Source organism: Engystomops pustulosus, chromosome 7 (genome assembly GCF_040894005.1).
Source record: "Engystomops pustulosus chromosome 7, aEngPut4.maternal, whole genome shotgun sequence".
Taxonomy (NCBI): domain Eukaryota; kingdom Metazoa; phylum Chordata; class Amphibia; order Anura; family Leptodactylidae; genus Engystomops; species Engystomops pustulosus.
In genome coordinates this window covers 113,587,675-113,614,090 of record NC_092417.1, presented here as the reverse complement: position 1 = coordinate 113,614,090, position 26,416 = coordinate 113,587,675, and the positions used below count along the sequence as shown (strand labels likewise).

Here is a 26,416-nt window from a genome sequence, read left to right as displayed (position 1 = left end):
TATAAAACATAACAAACAGTAAAAATCACAGACATATTAGGTATCGCCGCGTCCCAAAATGCCCGATCTATCAAAATATAAAAACGGTTACGGCCGGCGGTGACCTCCGAGGCGGGAAATGGCGCCCAAATGTCCGAAATGCGACTTTTACACCTTTTTACATAACATAAAAAATGAAATAAAAAATGATCAAAATGTCGCACAGACCTCAAAATGGTAGCAATGAAAACGTCGCCTCATTTCGCAAAAAATGACCCCTCACACATCTCCGTGCGCCAAAGTATGAAAAAGTTATTAGCGTCAGAAGATGGCAAAAAAAATGTTTTCTTTTTTGTACACATTCGTTTAATTTTTGAAAATGTATTAAAACACAATAAAACCTATATAAATTTGGTATCACCGCGATCGCACCGAACCAAAGAATAAAGTAGGCGTGTTATTTGGAGCGAAGAGTGAAAGTCGTAAAAACTGAGCCCACAAGAACGTGACGCACGTGCGGTTTTTTTTCAATTTTTCCACATTTGGAATTTTTTTTCAGCTTCGCAGTACACGGCATGTTAAAATAAATAACATTACGGGAAAGTAAAATTTGTTACGCACAAAATAAGCCCTCACACAGGTCTGTACACGGAAAAATGAAAAAGTTATGGATTTTTGAAGTTGGAGAGCGAGAAATTAGCCGAAAAACCCTCCGTCCTTAAGGGGTTAAGAACCAGAATGAACAATTAAGCTTAATTACAGGCACCTGTGATAACGGTTATAGCTGTTTATTGTAGCCTAGGGCAAAAGTACAGTAAATTACCAATTACCAGAGGTCTGTCTGTAAGTTGTGGGTTCTTAAGTAGGGGTCTGCCTGTATATTTAGTTTAAATGGCTACCATGCAAGTGGACAAGTGGTAGATTTCCTCTAAGCTGTATAAATACATTACTAGTTTTTTGGGGGGCTTGAGATTTTTGAGCAGTCCTTTCATAAATTAGATCATTGCATTTGTCTTTCCAATATGTCCACCACATCAGAAACTAGTCAATCCTGTAGTGTCTCGTCAGCTTTGCAGGTTGTTATGCTGGATTTCTTGGGTGCATATAAATTACATTTCGTGAGCAAAGGCTTTCTATAAACATTCTGGATGTTTCTTCCCCCTTTTCAGAGCAAGTCTCTAAGCATTTCCTTGTTCTGTCCTTTAACGTCCTCTCTGCATTGATCATTTCAGAATCTTCTCGGGAAAGCAAACAATGAGATCTCAAGGTATCGATGAGGTGGTTGAGATGTCCTATTGTCACTCTGTTTAGAATAGTTTCCCTGTTCCTTTTTAGGGTATCTACATAGTTTACACTCCAGACCAGATATGGACAGGAAACATAATCTAAAGAACAGAAAGTATTAAAAAAATTACATAAAGTTCAATCTTTTTTGGTAAGGGCTAAACATACCTCTTGTACAATCATGATCAACTCATGGCAGAAAAAAAAAACATTTTCTTTTTATGTTCCTAACCCCATCATCTTATTATTTTATAATCATTAGACTAGCACAATAATATAGCTAAGCTGGTATGAACACTGCTGTATCTAGGTAGATCATCTTAGAGATATCTTGACCATTAACCCTTAAAGGAAATCTTTCATGTAAAATAACTAAAAAAACACCTACTTACCTACACTCTTTTTCATCTAGGATCACCTAGAAAATAAATTTATAATTGGCAGGCCGGAGCACGGAACAAGATGTCCAGCGCACCGGGCTGCTAATTATGCATGCCCCCTTTGTGACGGCACCTTCCTCTCCAACATGGGAAAGGAAAGCATCTATCAGGCTGGAGGGGGTAATTCATGCCTCTTGTGTGACGTGGAGGTGGAGAGGGTGTGCATAATAAGCGGACATATCATTTCTAAACTCTGGGCTGCTAATTATAAGTTTCTTTTCTAGGTGATCCGGGCATGTCAAGCTAAGCGAAGAACACCGCCAGGATCAAGATGAAGAGGAGCGTATGCAAGTATGTGTTTTTTAGTTGTTTTTTTTAATGCTAGATTTCCTTTAATGCTGCTGGGCAGATCCCAGCAGTGTGACTTAGACTTCATTTATTTATTAGGTGTTGTTCTGCTGTACTTAAAGGGGTATTCCCAAGACAAGATTCTTAAAGATGACCTGTCACCAGATTTTGACCCCCCTGACTAACAATGCCTGCTGATAAAGGGTTACATGTCCTCCCCTTATCACCTAAAATTAGCTTTTCTGACTCATCTCTGGCAGCCTGAGAGACAAGAAGAGTCAGAGATACCAGTGAACCACGCCCCATTATTGTGACTGACAGCTTTGAGTCTTTTCAAATCCCTGCTGTGCCTCCTTGTACTTATGGACTGTCTGCTAACAGCAGACATATAAAGCTCTTTGTACGGATGGGAAATATTGTGTAAAATTTTTTACACAGTGTCTTGTGTTACATTCTTGACATGTGACCAGTGATACCATTGCACGTCTCTCAGCCTTCTAAGAATAGCAAACTGTACACAATGTATGTGATGACATGAACTCACAGCAGCCTCCATGGAGGTTGGAGAGGAGTAGAACTCCATGGAGGCTGCTGTGATTTCATGTGGTCAGATACATACATGTGGTACAGTCAGCTATTGTTAAGACGCTAAAGAACCTGAGATGATGTCACACTGGTCACATTACATAAACTGTGACCAGTAAGGAGGCATAAGGCATGGGGAGAATAAGATGGGAGGGGCCGGCCGAGCAGGACATGCCCCCTCTGATGCCAGGTAATATAAGATAAAAGGTGATTTATGTGGATGTAAGCGATACAATTTTTAGCTAAAAGGGTGTCAGTCAGTTAATAGAGCTCTAAAGGAACCTGTCTCTGGCTGTATATGTGCCTATGTGGTGACAGGTTACCTTTAAATATACTCAGGATAACAAAATAACACATTCTCTACTGTAATTCAATTTTATTAACAAAAATACAGCATTTCACAGATATAATTCCAACCTGGTGTTTTCCATTTTTGGTTGCCCCAGGATACAACCGTAAATCTTCTGACTATGGTCAGGCAGGGCAGATTCTTCTCATAAATAGCTTCTCCTATCTCACACTGCAGTGCTCCCTGCCTCCAGCCCCTCTCCCCTTCATTACATTACCAGCACAGACACAGACACTTCCTGCCAGCAAGAAGCAGCATGCAGAATTTACTCTACAAGCTATAGATAAGATAAGGTCTTTATACAGTGGTGGGAGGCACTCTGTGTGTGTTATAGCTGAGATGTAGCAGTACTGAAGTGTGTCATTGTGTGTTTTATCCATCTAATGGTTCTCTTCTCTCTTATATGTATCATCTCTCTTTTTCAGATACTAGTAGACTGTTCAGAAGCTAAATAATGTGTAGATAAACCCTGGACCCTGATAATCTAAGCACCATGTCAGCAGAACCTGATAAATGTACACCATAGAATGAATCTCATGGTCGGAAATTGTGAAAGGGTGAATGGGTATTGCATTATGATATTTCCATTGCACACAATGTTAGCCATGTATGTCAGCTGCTATAACTACATTAGATTTCATTGACCTACAACTATTCATAAAATTAACAATACGTTTGTTTTGTTGTTCCCTAGAGTGACAATTATTGGAGCAGTTATGCTTTATATTTTGCCTTAACCACAATGAGGTGCCAAATTGTAGTCTGTTTCATAAAAACACATTCTCACCTGCTTCATTCCTTTGAATAGGCCTAACCCCATAATTCCCACCTGCCCTCTGTTTAGGATTTGTAATAGGGAGATTGGTCTTTATATTTGGCACAGGCAGGCTGTCTGGAGAGACAAAAATGAACAGAATATTTGTTTAAACATTGGACACAAGTGTAGAGTAACATTTTCTTCCAAAATGGGTATTACTTTAAATTACTGTATATACTTGACCAGGCGCTCTACCAACGCACACACCAATACAAAGTGGTTTTACCGCTGCTGATGAGTGTGCATGGGCATAGATTTTTTAATAAACTTGAGTATAATAATAATTCCTTTATCTATATAGCGCACACCAAATCGGTCCCTGTCTCCAATGGGGCTCATAATCTAATCAACTTACCACTATGTTTTGGAGTGTGGGAGGAAACCCACGTAAACACGGAGAGAACATACAAACTCTTTGCAGATGTTGACCCTGGGACTTGAATCCAGATCCCCAGCCCTGCAAGGCTGTAATGCTAACCACTATGCCACGACTATGCAGCACAATCTGTGGACAGCTTAGCTCTACATACGTAAGGGCAGTTTCCACTAGCATGGTTGGTCCATTAATCATGGACCATGCAGTGTCTTGTTTCATGGACTGACCACACTGCTCTAGTTTTTTTCATTATAAAGAAAACGCTAAATAAAAGATATTCATATACATACCTTTACTCTGTCATACATTGAACATACCACCCAATTTTTGGGCTAAAGAAAGAGGGATAAAAGGCCCCTCCCTTTTTCTAAAACATGGATTTTGTCCCATCCCTTGTCCCACCCCCAAACATATTATATTATCATCCTCAATGGCCCCCACATTGAATAATGGCCCTTCCTGTCCTCCATCATATTGTGACCTCCTGTCTTCCATGATCCATTATATTGTGGCCTCCTGTCCACCATCCTCCTCATATAGTGGCCTCCTTTCCTCCTTCATCCTTCCTCATATTGTGACCTCCCTCATCCCTTATATTGTGGCCTCCTGTTATCTATCCTCCCTCATATTGTGGCCTCCTGTACTCCATCCTCCTGCATATTGTGGGTCCCTGTCCTCTATCCTCCACTCCCCTCATAAAGTGGCTTCCCATCCTCCTCCATCCTCCCTCATATTGTGTTCTCCCTTATATTATGACCTCCTCTCTTCCATCCTCCCTCATATTGTGGTATCTGCCCTCCAGCCTCTTTATAGTGTGGCCTCCCTTCTCCCTCATATTATGATATCCCTCCTCCATCATATTGTGGCCTCATGGGCCCACATGGCATACACTCCCGAGATCTGCATGAACTATGCTCCATGATATACAGACCATTATTTTCTACAGGACTAGCACATAGTAAATGTGTTACCAATATACAAAAAAGGATCAAAAAGCGATCCTGGAGAATATAGACCTGTAAGTCTAACTTCTGTTGTGGGGAAAATATTTGAGGAGATGTTATCCTGGAGTATCTCACTGCACATAACCTTACAACCTAGCAACTCAGCATGGATTTATGAGGGATCAGTTCTGTCTGACATCTATGAGGGAGTAAGTTCCATACTGGACTGTGGATGTTGTATATCTGGACCTTTTCCAGGCATTTGACACAGTACAGCATAAAATGTTGGTACATAAAATGAGACTGCTGGAACTGGGGTAAAATCTGTGTATTTGGGTAATTGGCTAAGTGATAGAAAACAGAGGGTCGTCAATAATGGCACATTCTCAGATTGGGTTGAAGTTACCAGTGGAAAGCCACAGGGGTCAGTATTGGGCCACTTCTTTATAATATTTTTATTAATGATCTTGTAGTAAGTTTACACAGTCAAGTTTCAATATTTGTAGATGATACTAAGCTGTGTAAAGTAATTAATACTGATGCTGATAGTATAGAATTACAGAGGGATTTGTGGAATATGGAGGAATGGGCGGGGAAATGGTTGAAGAGGTTTAATGCAGATAAATGTATGCACTTGAAACAAAAAGTACAATTATGTTCTAAATAGTCAATTAAGTGGTAAAACTGAAGCTGAAAAAGACGTGTGGGTATTGGTGGATGGGAAACTTAATTTCAGCAACCAGAGCCAGGCGGCTGCTGCTAAAGCAAATAAAATTATGGGATGCATTAAAGGGGTATTCCGGGAATATGATCTACTGACACAAAAACCCATGATGATATAAATAAATGAATACAACAATACTTATGTTATTGGTCATAAAATGGAGCTTAAATAGTTTGATTTTATGATTTACAAAATATATGGCCTCTCTAAAGTAGGTGGAGTTATCACTGGGGGTTCGAAGGCTCATTCCGAGCCGAAACGTACGTCGGGGACGCGGTCTCTCCCGGACAGTGGAACACCTATTGTTGACTAGGATTTGGTAAGAGCCCACATTTAATTTTGGATAGCTATGGGTCCTACAGCCCACATATAGGAACGGGCACTATAGAGGTTCGTTGTGGCCACTACCTAGTTATGTTAGGCCCCACAAAAACATGATCTAACAATAGCTGTATGCTTTTATTTGTCTAGTCTTGTTTAACCATTTTCTGTAGTTACTTGTTACTCCATTTTGTCCGGGTTGGTCTGCCTCTTTCTTTCTGTGTTCCACAACTCGATATTTTACTGCATTTTATTGATTCATACAGAACGGCGCCATCGTTTGTGGGCACCGTTCATGTTACTATGTTTATGTGTCATTAATAAAGATTTATTCTTCATATGCACCTTTCTAGTCTTTCCTTCTTTTCCCCTTTGTTTTAGGGGTACATTTTGCTTTCTATTTGCCAGGCACTAAGGTGGACAGTATATAATGTGGAATCCATTAATATACTTTGTGGGCACTTAAGGGCTGCGGTTAGGGGTGGTTCAATGACCGGGCTAATGAAATGGATCTGTATGTGTGTATGTATAAATATAGGAATTCCCTTTTACAGCGCCTTCAAGTGACAAAGCTTTGCTTTCATACGTTAACTAGTCTTTAACATAGAGCTTAGAGCTCTAACAGCAAATATTTGCCAATGGTTGGGATGTTTGATATGGAATTCCAATGTAATATATTATGTTTGGCCATATATTAAACTAATCTCAGGTGATTATTGAAATCTAGCAGCATCAGAACCCACTTTGGTGAGATGTGCAGAAGTGAAGATGACCTAAGGGCAAAGATCAGAAAGTTTTGGATATACATTTGCTCTGAAGTCTGTTCAATTTGTTTATTAAAGCTCTGGTCTGAGATCTATGGTTCCCTCTGGTCAAGTCTTAAATAAAATTATAGGGAATTTTAAAGAAAATTGGGTAGAAGGTGGAAATAAAAGTGTTTAATTGTATCCACCTGGGGAATACATTATGTATTATAAAATATGTATATAATGAATTATAAATTATATTTTATAATCTTGCACAATTGATATGTCTATATCCTGTGTATGTCCTAAAAAACTTTTTTCAATAAAGATATTTAAAAAAAACATATTGATTGTTGTGGCGGGAATTGGTATCCGTAATCATCATAAATAGGAGGATGCTTTGCTGTGAAAACACATACAGTACTGTAGCTGCTCCATTTATTTTTTCTGGGACTTCCAGTGATAACTGAGTATATTGTCATTCCAGTAGGATTAACAGTTGACCAGTTTATCCTTTTATGGGGAACAAATAGATAGTGTGGATTTGACCCCAACAGTCATAAAGTCACCACCAACCCATAGGTTTCTTTCATGAAATGACTAGAATAAAAGGTCTCACCGCTTCTCTTTTCCTTCTTTGTCCCCAGACATAGTGAGTGTTTTTCAATGCTCCCTTCAGGGACACTCTGTGCTCTGCTTATATGGCTTCTGGTCAACCAACTCTCCTGCAAATTGCAGAAAATATGTAAGTGTGAAAAATAAACCAAAATTTCAATTATAGTTAAGAGTAAGATTCAGTCTAAGCTACAAGCTCCAACAAGTCCTGTCACGCATTTACGCCAGTCCCATCTCACTGCAGACAGCCTAGCTTCTTCCTGCTCTCAGCCGTACCCCCATGTGCCTCACCTTCTTTGTGTAACAGTCACTCACTGCTCAGTCTCTCCTATCAGGGGGGTAATTACATTGGTAGCAACTAGAGATGAGCGAGTATACTTGTCCGAGTATACTGCTCGGTCGAGTATTAGCATACTCGGACCGGCTCGTTACTCGGACGAGTATCTCGCCGGCTCGAGATCGAGCAGTAAATTAATAAAATAAATTGAATAAAAGTATTTTTATTGTAAAAAAAAAATATTACACATGTTTGCAGATGTTTTACTTGTAAGAACACATTGAAATAACACTATTCTTCACTTTGCAGGTGTTCGCGCGTGTCTCCCGCTAAGTTAGGAGATGTGCACGAACATCTGGAATGTGAAGAATATTGTTCTTTCAATGTGTTCTGCACTTAAATGGTCCTGTATTCACTGTTTTTAATGTTTTAATTCTATTCTTCACTTTGCAGCTGTGCGCGCGTATCTCCGAACCTATCGGGAGACACGCGCGCACACCTGCAATGTGAAGAATAGAATTAAAACATTAAAAACAGTGAACACAGGAGCATTTAAGTGCAGAACACATTGAAAGAACACTATTCTTCACATTCCAGATGTTCGTGCACATCTCCTAACTTAGCGGGAGACACGCGCGAACACCTGCAAAGTGAAGAATAGTGTTATTTCAATGTGTTCTTACAAGTAAAACATCTGCAAACATCTGGAATTTTTTTTTTTTTACTGTTCTTTTACTGTTCAGTTTTATTAAAAAATGCTCGGGTCTCCCATTGACTTCAATGGGGCTCGTTATTCGAGACGAGCACTCGAGCATCTGGAAAAGTTCGTCTCGAATAACGAGCACCCGAGCATTTTAGTGCTCGCTCATCTCTAGTAGCAACCATAGCAGCTGCTTTGAGGCACACCATGTCAGGGGGCCCCATCAACAGACCTTTTTTTTACCTTTGTATATGTCACTGTATGTATGTGAGTGTACACATATATTTATGACTGTAACTCTCATGTGTGAGAATACAAATATTTATATTTTTATAAGTGGGAAGGGGGCCCCATTTAGAAGTCTGCTATGGGCCCTTCCTCTCCCCTGTTTCCTATCTAAAATTTAAGAGCGTATGTAGATGAAGGACGAGATCTTGTGATAAATTTAATATTATATACAGAGACAGAGAGAGATTTAACACAGGGAATAGGGGAAAGAGATTTGGGCATTTTCTATTGACATAGTAGCTATGCAGTGTAAATGGAGAAGGGAGGAGCAGAGCAGGAGCCTGTTTGTGTGCTCCCCCTCTGCAATTAGGAAATAATGATTTATAAATACATGACAAGTAAAGCTCAATTCATGAAAAGAAAAAACAGCTAAATGTATCTTATTTTACTACAGGAACTTAGAACTTTATGTATATATGGGTTTGATGCTTCTCTTTGGCTTATAATAATAATATAGATACCTATATATACAAATATTTTATACACATACTTACATCCAAATATCTGATGTCAAATTCTCTTCTGTTCTCTGTAGACTGCTGCATTGTCCTCGCCTGGAAAAATGAAAATGAAAAAGTGCAGCAGTAGAATGCAGAACCTGGGTTCTCTTAAAGGGATTCTCCAACACTTACAATAATTGACCTATACAATAATAGGTCATTAATTTGTTGTTGCCGTTGGTGCAACACCTGGGTTCTAAAATAATAAGCTGAGTCAAGTGTCTTTATTGGAGTTGAGCTGCCACACATGCACAGCTAGGCTCTATGCCGTGTACTCAGCTATGTGCTTCTGACTCCATAGAATGGTTTTGTTAGAAGCTTAAGGTGAGCTCTTTTCCTTGAAAATAACATTCAGTTTGTAGGCAGCATATTACAGAGCAGGAGAAGCCGAGCAGATTGATACAGTGTTAGGGCTAATTCACACAAAAGGCGCACGGGAGAGGAGGAGGGGGTGAGCGCTGCTGTAGATCGTAAATTCCCTTCATTGTTGGATAGATACAAAAGTAACTGTATAAATGATAGTTATAATAACATCATGTTAACAATCCCACTGATCCCAGTGATGATGTAACATCATCATGCTCTCTTTCCATAGTAAAAGCAGCTAACACTGCACATTGCCTCACTGAGATGGGTCTTGCCATAACGCTACCGCCAAATATAGTGATGATCATATGACCTGCTCAAGGCTGATGCTGTGGACATGTGATCAGCAGTCATCTTCTGTCCTGTGTCTCCTCCATAGGGACAAAATTAATGGACTAATTAACCCCTTCGTGTCGCAGCCTTTTTCCATTCATTTTTTGCTCCCCGCCTTCAAAAATCTATAATCATTTTTCAGTGTTCACAGCTGTGTGAGGGCTTATTTTCTGTGTAACAAATTGTACTTCTCAGTGACGATTTATTATTCCATGCCGTGCACTGGGAGTTTTTACTACTATCAATGTGCGCTCCAAATTATACTTTTTATTGATCTACTTTATTGTTTGGTTTGGTACCATCACGGTAACACCAAATTTATATAGGTTTTATTGTGTTTTAATAAATTTTAAAAAATGAAAACATTTTGCACGAAAAAAAAAAATTGTTACACCATCTTCTGTCGCTAATAAATTTTTCATACCTTGGTGTATAAAGCTGTGTGGGATGTCATTTTTTGTGAGATAAGCTGACGTTTTCATTGCTACCATATTGAGGACTGCAACCTTTTAATCACTTTTAATTAAATTAATTATATGATGTAAAATGGCATTTCCAACATTTGGGTGTGTTTTTCCATTATGCTAGCACCGATCACGGTTGTTAGCGGTGGGTGTTTGCTGCAATATGCGGCAAACCCCATGTTTGTATGACGAGGGCTTAGCCCCTGCGCCCTCTTTATACAGCAATTACAGCTCTGTGCCGTACTATTACAGCACGGAGCGTTAAGAGGTTAAAGGGCCAGTAGCATGTTAATTCTTCATTATAGTGTATGTCCACAGAATTTTTCTGCTAAGGGTAGCAAAACTTTGAATAACAACTAATTACATATTAGCTTATATTTTATATGGTCCATTTGAATATAAATTTTATTTATTCCCGGAAAACCCCTTAAATATTAAGATTTTTCAATGTAAATACTGTATTGAAATGGAAAATTTAAATAAACTACAAGTTAGTTGAACTTGATGGACAAGTGTCTTTTTTCAACCATATAAACTATCCAAAAAATTCAACAAAACCTTGCCGTATTTTTTAAATAGTTAGAAGCCATTGATTATGAGATATAATGAAACAAATTCCTTACCTTTCCAGTATTCAGGGTATAAATTTCATGTTGAATCTCTTCTTTTGAAAAGCTTTGCAGGATGTTATTTAGACGAGATAAACACTCTGCATAAAAAATATACAGAAATTATGGATTATTTCGCAAGAAGAGTTAGTGACCCCTTCTGAGGTTTTGTGTTTCACTTGGGTACTACCCTGTTTCCCCTAAAATAAGACATCCCCGAAAATAAGACCTTGTACAATATTGTTCAGGCTTAGAAATATAAGGCCTCCCCTGAAAATAAGACTTAGCGGACGTCATTTCCATAGAAGTGGAGTCACAAGAAATACAGTATGAAATTCAGAGTTTGGAGAGTCATAAGGATGTTTAAGAAGTAGATTTTTTGTTCAACGATAAATGTCAATTCTTGTTCATGGAAAAATAAGACATCCCCTGAAAAAAAGACCTAGTGTCTCTTAACCCCTTTCCTCCGCAGCCCTTTTTAGTTTTTGTGTTTTCATTTTTCACTCCCCACATTCAAAAATCTGTAACCTTTTTATTTTTCCATGTACAGAGATGTGTGATAGCTTATTTTCTGCGTAACAAATGACACTTCAAAATGGTGGTATTTAATATTCCATGCTGTGTACTGGGAAGTGGGAAAAAAATTCCAAATACAGTGAAATTGGTAAAAAACGCATTTGTGCCGTATTCTTGTGGGCTTGAATTTTACGGATTTCACTGTGCGCCCCAAATGACATGTCTACTTTATTCTTTGGGTCGGTACGATTACGGGGATACCAAATTTGTATAGGTTTTAAAATGTTTTCATACATTTAAAAAAAATTAAAACCTGTTGTACAAACATTATTTGGGGGATTTTGCCATCTTTTGGCGCTAATAACTTTTTCATACTTTGGTGTACAGAGCTGTGGGTGGTGCAGTTTTTTGCGGATTTTGATGAAATTTACAATGTTATCATTTTTAGGACTGTACGACCTTTTGATCACTTTTTATAAAAAATGTAATTTTTTTTTAAAATGGCAAAAAAGTGCCATTTCGACTTTGGGCACGATTTTTCGTTACGGGGTTAAACGCAGTGAAAAAACGTTATCATATTTTGATAGATCGGGCATTTTCAGACGCGGCGATACCTAATGTGTTTATGATTTTTACTGTTTATTTATATTTATATCAGTTCTAGGGAAAGGGGGGTGATTTGAATTTTTAGGTTTTTTTATTATAATTTTTTTTTAAACTTTTTTTTTATTTTTACTTTAACCCTATTTACTATAACCCTAGGGTGTCTGTACGATCCTTTCATATACTGCCATACTACAGTATGGCAGTATATGTGTATTTTACTACTCATACATTACAATGTAGCACATTGTAATGAATGGGTTAACCCGAAGTAGCTTCAGGTTTTTGTGAGACCCGAAGCTAATATGGCGATGGATCGCCGCTCCCCGATGAAGTCACGTACTATTACGTCACATGTCGGTAAGGGGTTAAGGAGCAAAAATTAATATAAGACATTGTCTTATTTTCGGGGAAACAGGGTAGTAGATCATAAATTGAATAACAGCATGCAATGTAAATCAGCTCCTCTAAAGCCAGTAAGATCTTGTCATGTATCAAAAGTGGTATGAACTCTCATGATAGGGATGTAATATTACCACTATACAAGGCATTGGTTCGCCCTCACCTGGAATATGCTGTCCAGTTCTGGGCAACGGTCCATAAAAAGGATGCCCTGGAGCTGGAGAGGGTTCAACATAGAGCCACAAAAATGATAAGGGGTATGGAGGGTCTCAGTTATGAGGAAAGATTAAAACAACTAGATTTATTTAGTCTGGAAAAGAGACGACTACGAGGGGACATGATTAATTTATATAAATATATGAATGGTCCATACAAAAAATACGGTGGTAAGTTGTTCCAGATTAAATCAAATCAATAGACGAGGGGGCACTGTCTCTGTCTGAAGAAATCAAGGTTTAATCATCGGAGGAGAAAAGGCTTTTTTACTATGAGAACTGTCAATCTGTGGAATAGCCTGCCTCAGGCGCTGGTCACAGCAGGGACAGCAGAGAGTTTCAAGAAGGGTCTAGATGCCTTTTTACACCTAAATAGCATTGATGGTTATATTATATAGAATTCTTTCCCCTAAATCCCTTCCTAATATAATCCCTTCCCTTCCTTGGTTGAACTTGTTGGACAAGTGTGATTTTTCAACCCTATAAACTATGATACTATGAAACTTCTTTCCAATCTATCAGAAGACTGAGAGTCCCTATTGAATGGGGAAGGATGTGAGTTAGGTCCCATTCAGTATTAAGTCCCATTGGAAAGCCAAAACCATGAGTGTAATGTAAAGTTGTCTACTATTGCAGGATCAGAAGAACATGATTTAAAGAATGAAGAGTGAATATAGAACTTACCAGCTGCTGTAGGCCTCATATTGGGATTCTCATGCCAGCACAAGTTTATGAGTTGACTTAGGTTTACACGCTGAATGTGTTGAAGACTGGTCGCTTTTAGGATATCATCTATGTCTGGTTGTGGTCTGATCCCTCTAGTAATTTCAGTAATCAGCTTCAAAGGATTTTTTTCTGTGATAAAAGTATTGATGGTACAATAAAAACAGCTTTCCCTATATGAGAAGTCGATTAATGGCAGGATTTTCCCATTTACCAGATCAGAAAGGATCCCCTTGGTCTCCATGCCATGCCATCAATTATGTTTAGTGGGAATTCCTTGTGCAATAGATGTTGTAAGACCATTTGGATCAAGAACTTACCTTGGAATGGTTGTTTCCGGCTAAGGGTCTCATACAAAATCATTCCAAAACTATAAAGAATAAACAACACCAACAAATTTCAGTGAATGGGTATTGAAAGTATAGAAATTTGGAAGAATTCAGAGGCCATGTGTGGTCTGTGCAATACAGTTCATCTGCTAAGTGTATTTTCTGGGCCTACTGCAGCTCAGCTGAACTGACAAACTACATCCTAGTGAGCTATGGTGCTGTGAACTCCAACCTGACCACAGCACAACATATGATTCATGTACAGCATACTATCAGAGGTCATCACAGGGAATGTACTACAATGGCCACTCCCTAATTACTCCCAAAATGGGAAAAAATTGTAATAAGTCACAGCTTTCAACTGAAAATATCTTCAATCCATTTCATAGGTCAATAAAAATGAATGCCACACTTTGCGGGTCAGAGGGTACAATTACTACCAGGACATGTGGGAAATGCAAGTGAGAGGTGGCTCTAAGATAGAGATGAGGTACTGCTATAAACTTCAAGGAGCATACATTTTTATAGAGAGCGTTTGATATAAATAACCAATCATACATTATAGTGATACAACTTCATCCACCGTTTAATTCTTTGTTTACCAACCTGTATATATCATCTTCTAAGGTTGGTGGATGTTTTTTCAGCCTTTGTGGGGAAAGATATATCACAGAAGTATCTTCCTGCTGGTCCTTGGAAAAGTTTACTTTCTTGTGGTCGGATAGCCAGAAATCTGAGAGCTGGAGAACAGAGTGATAATATCATCTATCCACTCTAAATAAAGCATAAGGCATTGCTACTGATTTGTAGTATGATAGAATCTATGATCATAAATACTGTATTATACTTTATTACTGTGTATACTGTATACTTTATTTGTTTTTTTTTTTTACCTTTGCCTGGTATTGAGCATCCAGTAATACATTGCAGGGTTTCAACCTTTGTATCATTATGGGGGGATTTTGGCTGTGCAAGAAAGACAATCCCACAGCAACATCTGTAAGGATTTTAATGCTTATACTCAGTGGAAGTGCGGGGTACATATCACGCTACATAAAGGAAGAAAGGTAAAAAAAATATATTCATATCAAAAACGATTAAATATTAAACACACTGACATATCATATACTGTCATAAAGCTTTTGTAATCACTAGTGGATGATGTAATCTGATTTTTATCACATTCTGGCATTTTAAAATTGTTATAGCAGACACCCACTATTTTTTTATATAGGGTGAATGTGAGCTGTATTATACAACAGCCACAGTGGGTCTTTATACCAATTGCAGATGTTGACTTGTTGGATACCAAAATAGCACAAGTGTTTATAGGTTGTGCTGCTCAAGGCCTCTCAGGGGCTCCCAAGCCTATCATCCCTTTTACACTGGGAAGCAGTATATAAAGGCTATATTGCGATACAATACACTGTTATATGAACATATTAGATATTCTCTTTAAAGAGATCTACCACATGGGTCTAGTGCTAAACCAAGCACACTTATATGTTGGGGTGTGCCTCCTGAAACAGGATCCATTCTTCTTTTATTTCTAATAACTTAATTTTTGAGAAAAACATCTTTTAAAATTATGCAAATGAGCCTCCTGGGCAGACTTAGCTAACTACAGAGTCAGAAGGGGCTTCTGTGAAAAAGCCATGTGTATAAGAGTTCTTGGTTTTCATAAAAACTAAGCTATTATAACCAAAATGAAGAACAGATCCTGTTTTAGGAGGCACACACCAGCATGTACATGTGCTTGGTTTAGAAGCACTGTCTCTGTGTGGTAGATTTCCTTTAAATGACTATTCTTTTAAAATAGAAAATTAATTCTTTAATACAGTAAATTGTGTCCATGAAAATTTCATCTTAACCCACAGAAAAACAACACTATGTACTGCTCCATACACAGAAATGTGAAAACATTATGGGTGTCAGAATATGGAAATACAAAGACAATTTGTATATACAAATTTTATTAATGCTATTAACCTATATAAATGTGGTATCATCATGATTGCATTGGGGAGATTTATTACATGCTAGTGCAGGGATTCCCCCCCCCCCCCCCCTCCCGGGCACACTGGGTATATCAAGAGGCTGTACTGTAGTCTTCTGATAAATCCAGCGGAAGGCTGCGCTGGTGGACAATGCTTCGCCTGGCATAGAATGGACACCTGGCATCCCCATCAATCAGCTGCTTGATGCAGCAGCAAGAAACCACTTCTGCTTCCCCGGATTATGACAATCTAACCACAATCACATATCCCAACGACAGCTCGGTTCTGTTCATATGAAAAGACCACAGCACACTATTCTAATGACTAGTTATAATTAATGTCCTAGAAAAAACACTTTAAGACACTGAGATACTTATCCAACCTGGTAAAGCAGAGAGTGCAGTGACTCATTCGGCATCCATTCTGTCACAATTCCTATTGTATTTGGGGTTTGAAATATCCCAACAATTCTTATAAGATGTTCAGATCTTGTTCTGTTAACATATTCCACAGTCCTGAGAATTGCTTGATGGTCCCTTTAAATACAAAACATTTTCTAAGCAATTATAAATTTGGCTTATGTTATATCTGGAGGTAACCATGATATCATATGGCAAATTTTATGATAGGTCCCCCTTTTAATGGGAAGTTAATGATAATAAATTCCATGATAGTCAGGGATCGTATAGTATAAAGGCCAATGATAAATTACAGACTGATAAAAACTGCCTTTCTCCGCTTTTATGTATCTTCTGTCAACTGGACCTGTAGATGCCCCTGTATCTGCCTGCTTCAGTACTGTACAAAGGGAAGAGATTACTTAAACAAAATCAATCTGTCCATCATGCCTCTAAACAATCTCATGCTTTAAGAAAGTTTAGAAACTTTGTTTTTAAGGTATGCCTTTTTCATTGAAAGCACAACTTTTCACAAGCATCTACTTGTGTTACATTCAGATAGAACATATATAATCAATGTTCTCCTGCTGCCCAGCTTACCTATTGTTCCGCTCAGCCAAAGCCAAAAGTTTGATGAAGACAGAGGAGCCAGTGGGTGCGTATGTAGATTTATAGACATATCCTGTGCTTGTCTTCACTATTTGGTAGGTCTTGAGGTCCCTCTGACTTATTATAGGCAGTGACATTTCAGATGTATATCCTAGTGTTAGGACATATTATTCCAGAGTACAAAGGATTCTACATGTTTCTTGAGGGAAGTAGCAAGGTTATTGCTGAAATCAATAAAAAATATGGTCAATTATGTATCTTTGGCCATGATCACAAGTTTCTCATACACAGCTTGCATTATATAAAAGGATAGCAGATATAAAGGACAAATGCATCACAGAAGGAATGCAGGAAGTTCATTATAAATATATTGACACAGCGTTCACGTTCATTAAACAAACACATAGACGTCCCTTCAAAGTTCCAATCTTTGTTCATAATCTTTACATGGTCGAGTAGTTGGCACTGCTCTATCCAGGACCTATTTTGACTCTTGTTTCTTTTCTGTTCTCTCCCTAAGTATGTCAACACACAGAACACAAAAATTTTAACTATATCACCCAGTGATCCCCAACCATTGTTTGCAAAGGGATCTGTAGAATACTGGGACAGGGTTGATTAGGGGAATGAGGATGAAACAGTGGAGTTTGAAGGAATGGTTGAGGTACCTCGCTGCACCTCCTGACACCTTCTACTCCTCAACTGGTGCTGAGGCTTCAATCTCGTCCTCCCCCAATATCAAATGAACTGGAACAGGCATTGGGCCACATCCTGTTGGCTGGGGAACATTGCTGTAATCCCATGGTACAAAGCTTTCCTCCATGGGGGTATGGACTCTCAAAACAGAAGGATATATGTATAGTACCAGAAAGCATAGGAAATCTATTGTAAACTATTTCTACTTTAGGAATAGTTGAATTGACCTTACATATACAGAGCACTGACCTTAGTATAGACTTCATATTTACCAAGCAATGACACATCAAATGGGCCTTTGCCTTCAGCGAGCAAGTGCAATACACAGCGGTCTGCAAATGCTGTCCAGCTATAAGCAAAGCTACTTTACCTTATCCCTCCATTCCAGCACCAGTCAACTCTCATTTGACTATTGCTATATGACATGCCCTTTGGGCTACTACAAACAATCACTGGTAAGGTAGGTCAGCAGCCTAAGGGCGTGTTCCCACATGACGCTTTTGTCACGTATTTAAACACATCCAAAACACAAGTGTAAGGGGTGTTGGCCAAAACGCATGTACGTTTCTAATGAAATCCATGCATTTCATTGGAAAATCATGCGCTCACACGCCCTAAGGCAAGTTGTACATGAGCAAGTTTGTTCTGACAAACTTACTGCATGAGTTTACCAGATTTACCTGCCCAAAAGCTGAACTGAATTCATCAGGGAACATTTATCATAGCTGGCACTCCGTGTACTTGGATTATGATAAACGTCCCACCGACCATGATGGATATGCAACACCACTGCCAATGCATAGGCTGGCTGGTAGTTGCGAAAAGCGCCCTCCTCAGGGTAGGAGCTGTTAGGGGGAGTTTTGAACCCTATAGGAAGTTTATAGAGCTGAATATAGCGTAATTGCAGCTGTAGATACTAACTGGCAAGGCAACAGTTAACTGGTGTATGTAGTTATCAAATGATCTGTCTGTTATGAAAGCTGGAGTGTGATTGGAGGGGTGCTACCACCTCACCAGGGGGGGTTATAAAAACCCCTGCTGGGTAAGAGCACGCGGTCTTTAGGTCTTAGCAGTCAGACAGACATGGGCTTTATTCCTTCAGTGCTGCCACAGCCATTAATCCCAGGAACTACTAGTGCCTCAGGCCTACTGCCTCACACATAGCCCCCCAAATAGAGACTCAATCCCAGAACTGCAGCTTCCACAACTTGGACACAGTTCTCCCTGAACCAGCCCAGCCTATATCTACTATCAGGCTTAGTGCACCTTTCCTGCGGACCAACTCTCCATGAGCATCCCAGCATCCAAGAATCTGCTCTGTTATCGTGTTTGGCCATTGCCTGCTGTTCAATAAAGAACTGTTAGTTGATTTGCACAACGTTGTCCACGTCTGATCCCTGGATACGGCTGCTTATCACCACAGGCTTCCCCATCCATAACCCAGGGACTCATACCAAGCACCGTGACATCAGCGCGCCCTAGGCCGCAATAGCCAGCCACTACGGTATTCTTGACCCCGGCTGCCTCCAGGCCCACAAGAAAAGGCTAGGCCCCGGTGGGGGATTTTGCAGATTTATATTATGCCTTTAATGCTAGGAGAGGCCGTGTAAGTTAGCTCTGCCTCACTTAAAAATATCCCTATAACTACTATACCCAGATATAGATTGGACGTGACAAAGGTTGATATAACTGAAATGTTGCACGTTTTCTGATCTTTTATATTTATTCACAAATGAATATTACTCATTACAGTGATGGCTAATATTTAAATTTAACTCTTCATACATGAAATTAAAATTGAAAGTAACTTTGGTGTGTGCCTTGTTCCCAACCAACGACATTTGACTTATTTTAAATTAGGTAAAATAGATTTCAGTGCTTCTTTGCTGTCATAGACACTGGTATGTGATACCTTTAGGCACCACTTTGTATTTCTACAAATACTACATATAAAGGCATTTCTAAAATGCATACCCTATGGAAGCAATACAGGTATGTGTGCTTATATTTAACGTCTAAAGTGCAGAGCATTGTTATATTCCTTATTCCTGACAACTGTACCTCTTCTTTTATTAGTGGTAAAAGTGTCTTAATTCTTAACATCTAACATCCTTGATAAATCATACATTTTAGAGATTTTCCTGTGGAAATAGATATCTGTTGTAAACAGATTGTTTATTGAACAATGATTATATTTGATTGATACTGCTGTCAACAAAGTGGAAGTAACTGTTTACTGTACTTAGGATGTTCCGCAATTTATGCTCTTCAGAAGTGAAGTGGAGATACTAATGTTGTTCCACAGTTACAATGCCTCCGCAATGCCCTACCCCAGTCTATCAGATTTTTCATACGAAATGTATTTTACTCCTGTTTATTTTGGAGTGTGTTTGGAGCTCTAGGTCAGATTTATTACAGAGGTTTAGACAGTTTGATAAAAGTGGTGACATAAAAAGTATCCCTTTTGTAGCCGGTTGTTTTACTTTAAAATAAATCGCAACTGTGGTCCAACAGACAGACATTTTAAAGAAAAAAAGATGTGACAGCAATGAATGCATCTCCTGCAAAATATTTGGGATTTGGCAAAACTTGTACTGGTGTATTGGCCAGGAATAGGGAATGTCACTGTATGAGCTATATCCTGCACTAATTCCTGGTTATAGCAGGGCCTGACATACAATTCTCTGGCTCACGATTGCTCGCTGAATATACTAATAGACCAGAGCCTTACAGGGCAGGGTTAACATCAAGCACTCACGCACTTTGATAAGCCCCCCCCCCCCCATGAACACAGACCCATATAAGTATAATGTCCATGAACTATATGGAGGCACTTCAGCTGTGAAGATTCATTCCATGCCGTATTCTATAAAAAATAGAGAACTGTTGTTTAGGGTCGATACACATATATTCACACGTTTCTCTTAATTGTTGCTGTCACACTGTTTGGAGCCATCCTAGGTGTCCAGTAAACGTAAAGGGGTTGTCCACTTTCAGCAAATATTTGATATGGTTTGTGTAAGGAAAAGTTATCCAATTTGCCAATTCAATTTCTGTATCAATTCCTCACAGTTTCTTGCTGTCTTTCTATAGGAAGCTTCTATGTTTACTCCAATGGATAGAAATCTGTCCATGGTGATGTGATGGACATGCAGGTGCTTGAGCTGTTATTATCACAGAGAAATAGGAACTGTGTGATATAATGGCTTGTGCACCCGTATGTCCATCACATCACATGACCATAGACATATTTCTACAGTATACAGTGGAGTAAACATAGAAGCTTACTATAGCAGGACAGCAAACAGAGATCTAGATAAACGTGAGAAATTGACCGGAAAATATACTGGCAAATTGGATAACTCTTCCTTACACAAACAATATCAATTATTTGCTGAAAATGGACAACGCCTTTAATATGCTTGTGGAAGGCAACCTCTCCAAGAACCCCATTTAGATAAGGGGTCATTTTCAAAGCAGGAGCTGATACCTGTTAGGGAAAGCTATACTAAATGTTCAAGCGTATTCTTATAGACTGTGCCAAAAAGTCCAGTTATTATCTAGGTATGTGTAAAAGGTCATGCTGAGGGCATCTATAAACAAAGCAGCCCAAACCCAGAACATATACCCCTTAAGTAGAAGTGGGTTTTAAATTGTAACAAACACTTTATTACTGATTTAGTACTCTGAGCTTCAGAGTGTTATCTTGTCAAAAATAACTGCTATACTAGTTTACTGTTAAGTCTATGAATGATCTTTATATTTTATATTGTTAGGACATACCTTTTTCAATGTGTAGTTCTGGATGTAACTGTCACCAACAGTACAAAAGAAGTGAGAAAGCAAACTGCTGCTCAGCAGTGTGCAAACCACAGGCGCACCCACCCCCTAGAAATTCCCCTTTTTTATTTTCTCTTTCAGTTAAAGAGGCAGTGAGAATTGTAGTGTCAGGAAGGAAAGTAACCCCTCCCTACTCCCAGCCCTTCACCATAACGCTGGCTCCTGGACGAGAACAATCTGTAGTATACATTGACAATTCAGTATTAAGAAACCTTGCATTCAGCACACAAGGCTAAAGGAGCCGCAATGAGACAGCGATAAAGGAATCTTGGTGAACAAATGGTCATACTTAGCACTTGAGGTAATTTGGCACAAAGTTATAGTTCATTCCATGGAATAACTTCAAATCTATTCCATAATATTTTATATTGCAGAAACTAATTATAATAATTCCTTTATTTAGATAGCACACAGATCATGCAGCGCTGCACAGAGCTTGCCAAATCAATTCCAATTCACAATCTAATCAACCTACCAGCATGCATGCTCATGGGCCAAGATGCATTTCATGGGAGCTCAGTACCACAAATATACCAAAATACCAAATTGCTAAAGTGAACACACATATGGGTGTGGGATAGGTATATACAATATTTAAAATGTAACTTACTAAGACAATTATAAAAGTGTAACTCACCAGAAGAAGAATGAAGAAATCATTTTTGGGGCTGAATATATTTGATGGTGACCTTTTGAGAATAATAGATCTCTTCATCAGACATGATGTTATGCGTGAAAAAGAAAATTCACAGAATTTTATACACACTAGGAAGTGATCATCAAATGATATTAAAAAGACTTTAAAACAACAGAATGATATATACACAGACCACTTTGCAAGGTGTTAAATCTCTGAATTAATTTTTACACCCATTCTTCCCGTCTTCAAATGTCACCTTGAAATAGTAATCCGCAAATCTTCCATAGTTTGGTTCTCACTAGAAAAATGTTCACTCTTCTTCTGCTCTCTATGGCTGAGGCTGCATTCACACTAACGTATGGGGGACGTATATACGGCCGACGTATATACGGCCGATATACGTCCCCCATAGGCAGCATTGTGCGGCACCGTACCGTTCCGTACCCGGGAAAAAGATAGAACCTTTGGTATCTTTTCCCATAATACGGCGTAATACGGCGCCATAGGTTGCTATGGAGAGGGGCGTGGGTGAGCTGCGCTCACCTCCTCCTCCTCTCCCCGTGCACTGCCGTTGCCCACTACGGTACGGTACGGGCGGGCAACGGCAGTGTGAATATAGCCTAACACTGTACAAACAAGGACGCACCACCCATGGTGCGACTTAAGAAACTCGACTCAGGGCAGCATTGCTGCTTGATCGAGGGGCCGACATCTTGAGGCAGCGCTGCCCCCCCGCCTCTCCGTAAAATACTATCTGGCCGCACCCAGGAACACCCGGTCCCTGGCCGCGCCCAGTGAATTTGCACGTTAAAAAAAAAACAAATTATATCCTGACCTTCGGCTTCTTCTCCCCCGCGGCTCAGTCTTCTTTCCAGCCTTGTCGCAAAAATCATGACGTCACTGGGTGTCACGGCCAGGTGTCGTCATAGTTGCACGCTCGCGGCCGGGTAGAAGACGGAGCAGCAGGGAGAATAAGCCGAAGATGAGAATATTCCGTTTTTTAATAGGGGCACTGCTATAGACATTACATTAAAGGGGGTGGGGGCACTGCAGGGGACATTCCATTACAGCGGGACTCTGCAGGGGACATTCCATTACAGGGGGACTCTGCAGGGGACATTCCATTACAAGGGGCTCTGCAGGGAACATAACATTAAAGGGGAGCTCTGCAGGGGACATTACATTAAAGGGGGTTCTGCAAGGGATGTTACATTCAAGGGGGTCTCTGCTGTGGACATTACGTTCAAGGGGGTATCTGCTGTGGACATTTCATTAAAGGGAGGCTCTGCTGTGGACATCACATTGAGGGGGTCTCTGCCGTGGACATAACATTAAAGGGGGGCTCTGCAGTGGACATTTCAGTAAAGGGGGGTTCTGCAGTGGAGATTTCATTAAAGGGGGGTACTGCAACGGACATTATATTCAACGGGGTCTCCGCTGTGGACATTTCATTGAAGGGGGAACTCTGCATTGGACATTACATTAAGGAAGGGGCTCTGCTGTGGACATTACATTACAGGGGAACTCTGCAGCGCTGAAGTCACGGTGCTTGGTATGGGGACGGGAGGGCTGTCAAGGCAGGTCTCCAGCAGGTGGTGTGTGCAAGAAATATGGAGGGTGATGCTGATGTACTGGTTCTCCCTGGGTGTCTGTAAGATAGGTCCCTGGGTAATGGATGGGGGAGCTCGTGGTGGTTGACAGCCGTATCCAGGGATCAGAAAGAGGCAACATTGTGCAAATTAACTCATGGTTCTTTATTGAACAGGTAGCAGGCAATGGCAGGCCTAAACAGCAGATTCTGGTACTGGAGTGGTCATGGAGAGGGTCCTCAGGAATACTGCACCAGCCTGGTAGTAGATGCAGGCTGGGATGGAGCTGTGTCCAAACTGTGGAAGCTGCAGCTCTGAGTCTCCTGACTCTGGTCCTGGGATTAGGTTAAGTGTCTGTACTGAAGGTGTACTAAACACTGTCTCTCTCTTCACTCAGACCATGTGGTCTGGACTGCTGGTAAAAGAACATGTGCTCTCCAAGAGAGCTGGTGGTAAAGAGCCTTTCTGGAAAGAGTCCTGATGGTAAGAGGCAGTGCTCCCCTGGCTCAGGGGTCTTATGCTAGTCAGGTGGTAGCACCTCTCCAATCACACTCCAGTTTAAAATGCAGCAACATCATTGTTCAATGACTTACATCCACTTAACTATTGCCTGTTCAGGCAGGATCTACAGCTGCTTTTACATAATGGCAAGGTTCTAGAACCTTCCTAGGTTCATGCGTCAGCTCCTAATCTGTTCGCAACTATTAGCCTTCCTATATATTGGCAGGGGTGTTGCATCTGTATATACAGTTGGTATAGTAGTATGTATATACAGTATGTATAGCAGTATTTATATACAGTATGTATAATAGTAGGTATACACAATATGTATTGTAGTAGGTATATACAGTATGTATATTAGTAGGTATATACAGTACAGTATATGTATAGTTTTTTTCTCATAGTGAAAAGGCCAAAAACCGGGGGACATTATAGATGTGTGGGGCTATAGAAATAGGGCTATTATAGTGTCCCCTTTTCTGTAGACCATTCTTTTTAGACAAACAACAGAAAAAGGAACACTATCATGAGGGGCTGCAGGAAAGGGGGGTTTTTGGACTGAGAGCTGAGAGCTGGCACATTATATGGCAGGAAGCATGTGTCACTGGCTTCTCTATGAATTCTGTAATCCGTGGGTTCCCCAACTCATTATTACCACTAAGCATAGTATATAACTCTTTTACCGTTTGGGGGGGGGGGTGTTTTTATAATTCGCCTCAGGTAGCAGAGCGGCTGGGTACACCACTGTGTACAAATGTACACTAATTCACCAGGGCAGTTTAAAATTGTGAATATACATAGAACCTATTTGAGGCAAGATTGTCTCCACATATCAAGGATTAATAATGGGAACAGTTTCAGGTATCAGATCATCAGATCTGCTGTAGGTTGCCAGGAATGGTCCTTGGGCAAAAACACTTAACCTTGTTTTAAACTAACCCTCGCAGATCCATGATGACTCCGTCCTGCGAAGGACAGTTCCAAAGATATCTGTAGAAGTTGTACTACTCTTTACCCTAGCAAAGAACATTTGCTCCCTGACCCTTCCCTACATGATTCACCACCAGTTATGGATTTCTCAGGGGAATAAGCAGGACTATGCTTAGGGAATAGTATCCAGAGGCATTACAACAGTGATGGTTATGATTGCCCAGGGTCTAACCCATGGAACCCTGGAGAAAGTCCTTCCCCTAGTGGGGGTTTCATTGGCTGCGAGAACATATTTATTAGTCAAGTGCCCGCATCCATCGGGTGGCACCTTGGAGTCCAGGAGAGTAAGTCTTACTGCACACGACAACCCTGTCTATGTGATATATGTCTCAGTATTTATGGAGACACAATAGTTGTGATGCTCACTTAATCCTACCCAGAATGTTAACTGGATGATAGGTTCCTTCTGGTGACTCCATTGAATTGAAACACCAGATTAATATCATATATAACAACCAGGGGACATTAATTTAAACCATTGTTATATTAGGTCAATTCTAGTGTTTGTAGTAAACCCCTAAATAAAGCTCCACATTGTTTTCCCCTCAACCAAAATCTGCAATGGGTTGGGGGCAAGTTATTATGTAAGTCTTTTGATAGCTAGTTTCCCCTAGTAGGTAGAAAATAGTTCCATTCACAATACATACTCAGTTGACAATCCGTCCTTCATCACCTAGCATATAAGTACAAATGTATAAAATTTTTGAACATCTTCAGATGCTTTTGTATTTTTTATATAAACACAATTTACTTTGAATACATGTAGCCTGAAACAGAGAATAGAGCTCATGTTAGAGTAAGGTGTCTCCAGTATGGATTTTTGACCATACAAGCAGGGAAAGATAGAATTAAAAAAAAGGAAGAAATATGATGGGTTTCTAAACATGCATTAAACAAAACAATGGTAGTTTGGCTGTTAATGAAGTTTCTTTTGGCTAGTTGTACCAAGAGCAATGATCATCTCTTTGAAGGGTGGTCCACTATTAATTGCCCCTCCCTCACCCCCGAATGGTCTAGCGTTTATAAATAATTTGACCAAAACCAATCTTATATCCTATAGCATAGTGGAACCAAGTGGTACATATAAAATATATAATCTTTATTAAGTTATTTTATTAAAAACTTTAACCATATGTGCACACAATAAACTGGGGGAGAGAGAGAAACGGGTGTTGTTGGACCCTTAAAAAAAACTGTAATCTACCACTAGTTAAGCCCCAAGACAGAACCAAGCTGTCTCTTTGAAAGGTGCCCATCAACACTTCCCTTACGGGTTTTTCCAAGACTCCTCAGAGGGATATAATGAAGCACCAACACTGTAAATAAAGCAGACGGCACATAGAAGGCACACGGTAAGTATTTTC

At 39.7% G+C, this 26,416-nt stretch overlaps 1 protein-coding gene across 3 annotated transcripts; it reads right to left on the bottom strand.

Moving 5' to 3' along the window:
- Positions 1-751: 751 nt before the first annotated feature.
- Positions 752-21,363, bottom strand: LOC140070759 (receptor-interacting serine/threonine-protein kinase 2-like). Of its 3 annotated transcripts, none has more exons than XM_072117626.1 (12): positions 21,276-21,363; positions 16,788-17,020; positions 16,172-16,325; positions 14,686-14,841; positions 14,399-14,532; positions 13,784-13,833; positions 13,425-13,595; positions 11,020-11,105; positions 9,228-9,287; positions 7,473-7,578; positions 3,713-3,817; positions 752-1,364 (listed from the first exon to the last, which is right to left on the bottom strand). In XM_072117626.1, exons 2-12 carry the CDS (start codon positions 16,931-16,933, stop codon positions 1,060-1,062), a joined length of 1,473 nt encoding a protein of 490 aa, XP_071973727.1. In that variant the 5' UTR covers positions 16,934-17,020; positions 21,276-21,363; the 3' UTR covers positions 752-1,059. The 3 variants fall into 3 exon arrangements, with proteins under 3 accessions (XP_071973727.1, XP_071973729.1, XP_071973728.1); XM_072117628.1 differs by having other exon boundaries at positions 16,788-17,022; positions 21,279-21,362; XM_072117627.1 differs by lacking the exon at positions 21,276-21,363 and adding an exon at positions 20,289-20,360.
- Positions 21,364-26,416: the final 5,053 nt, after the last annotated feature.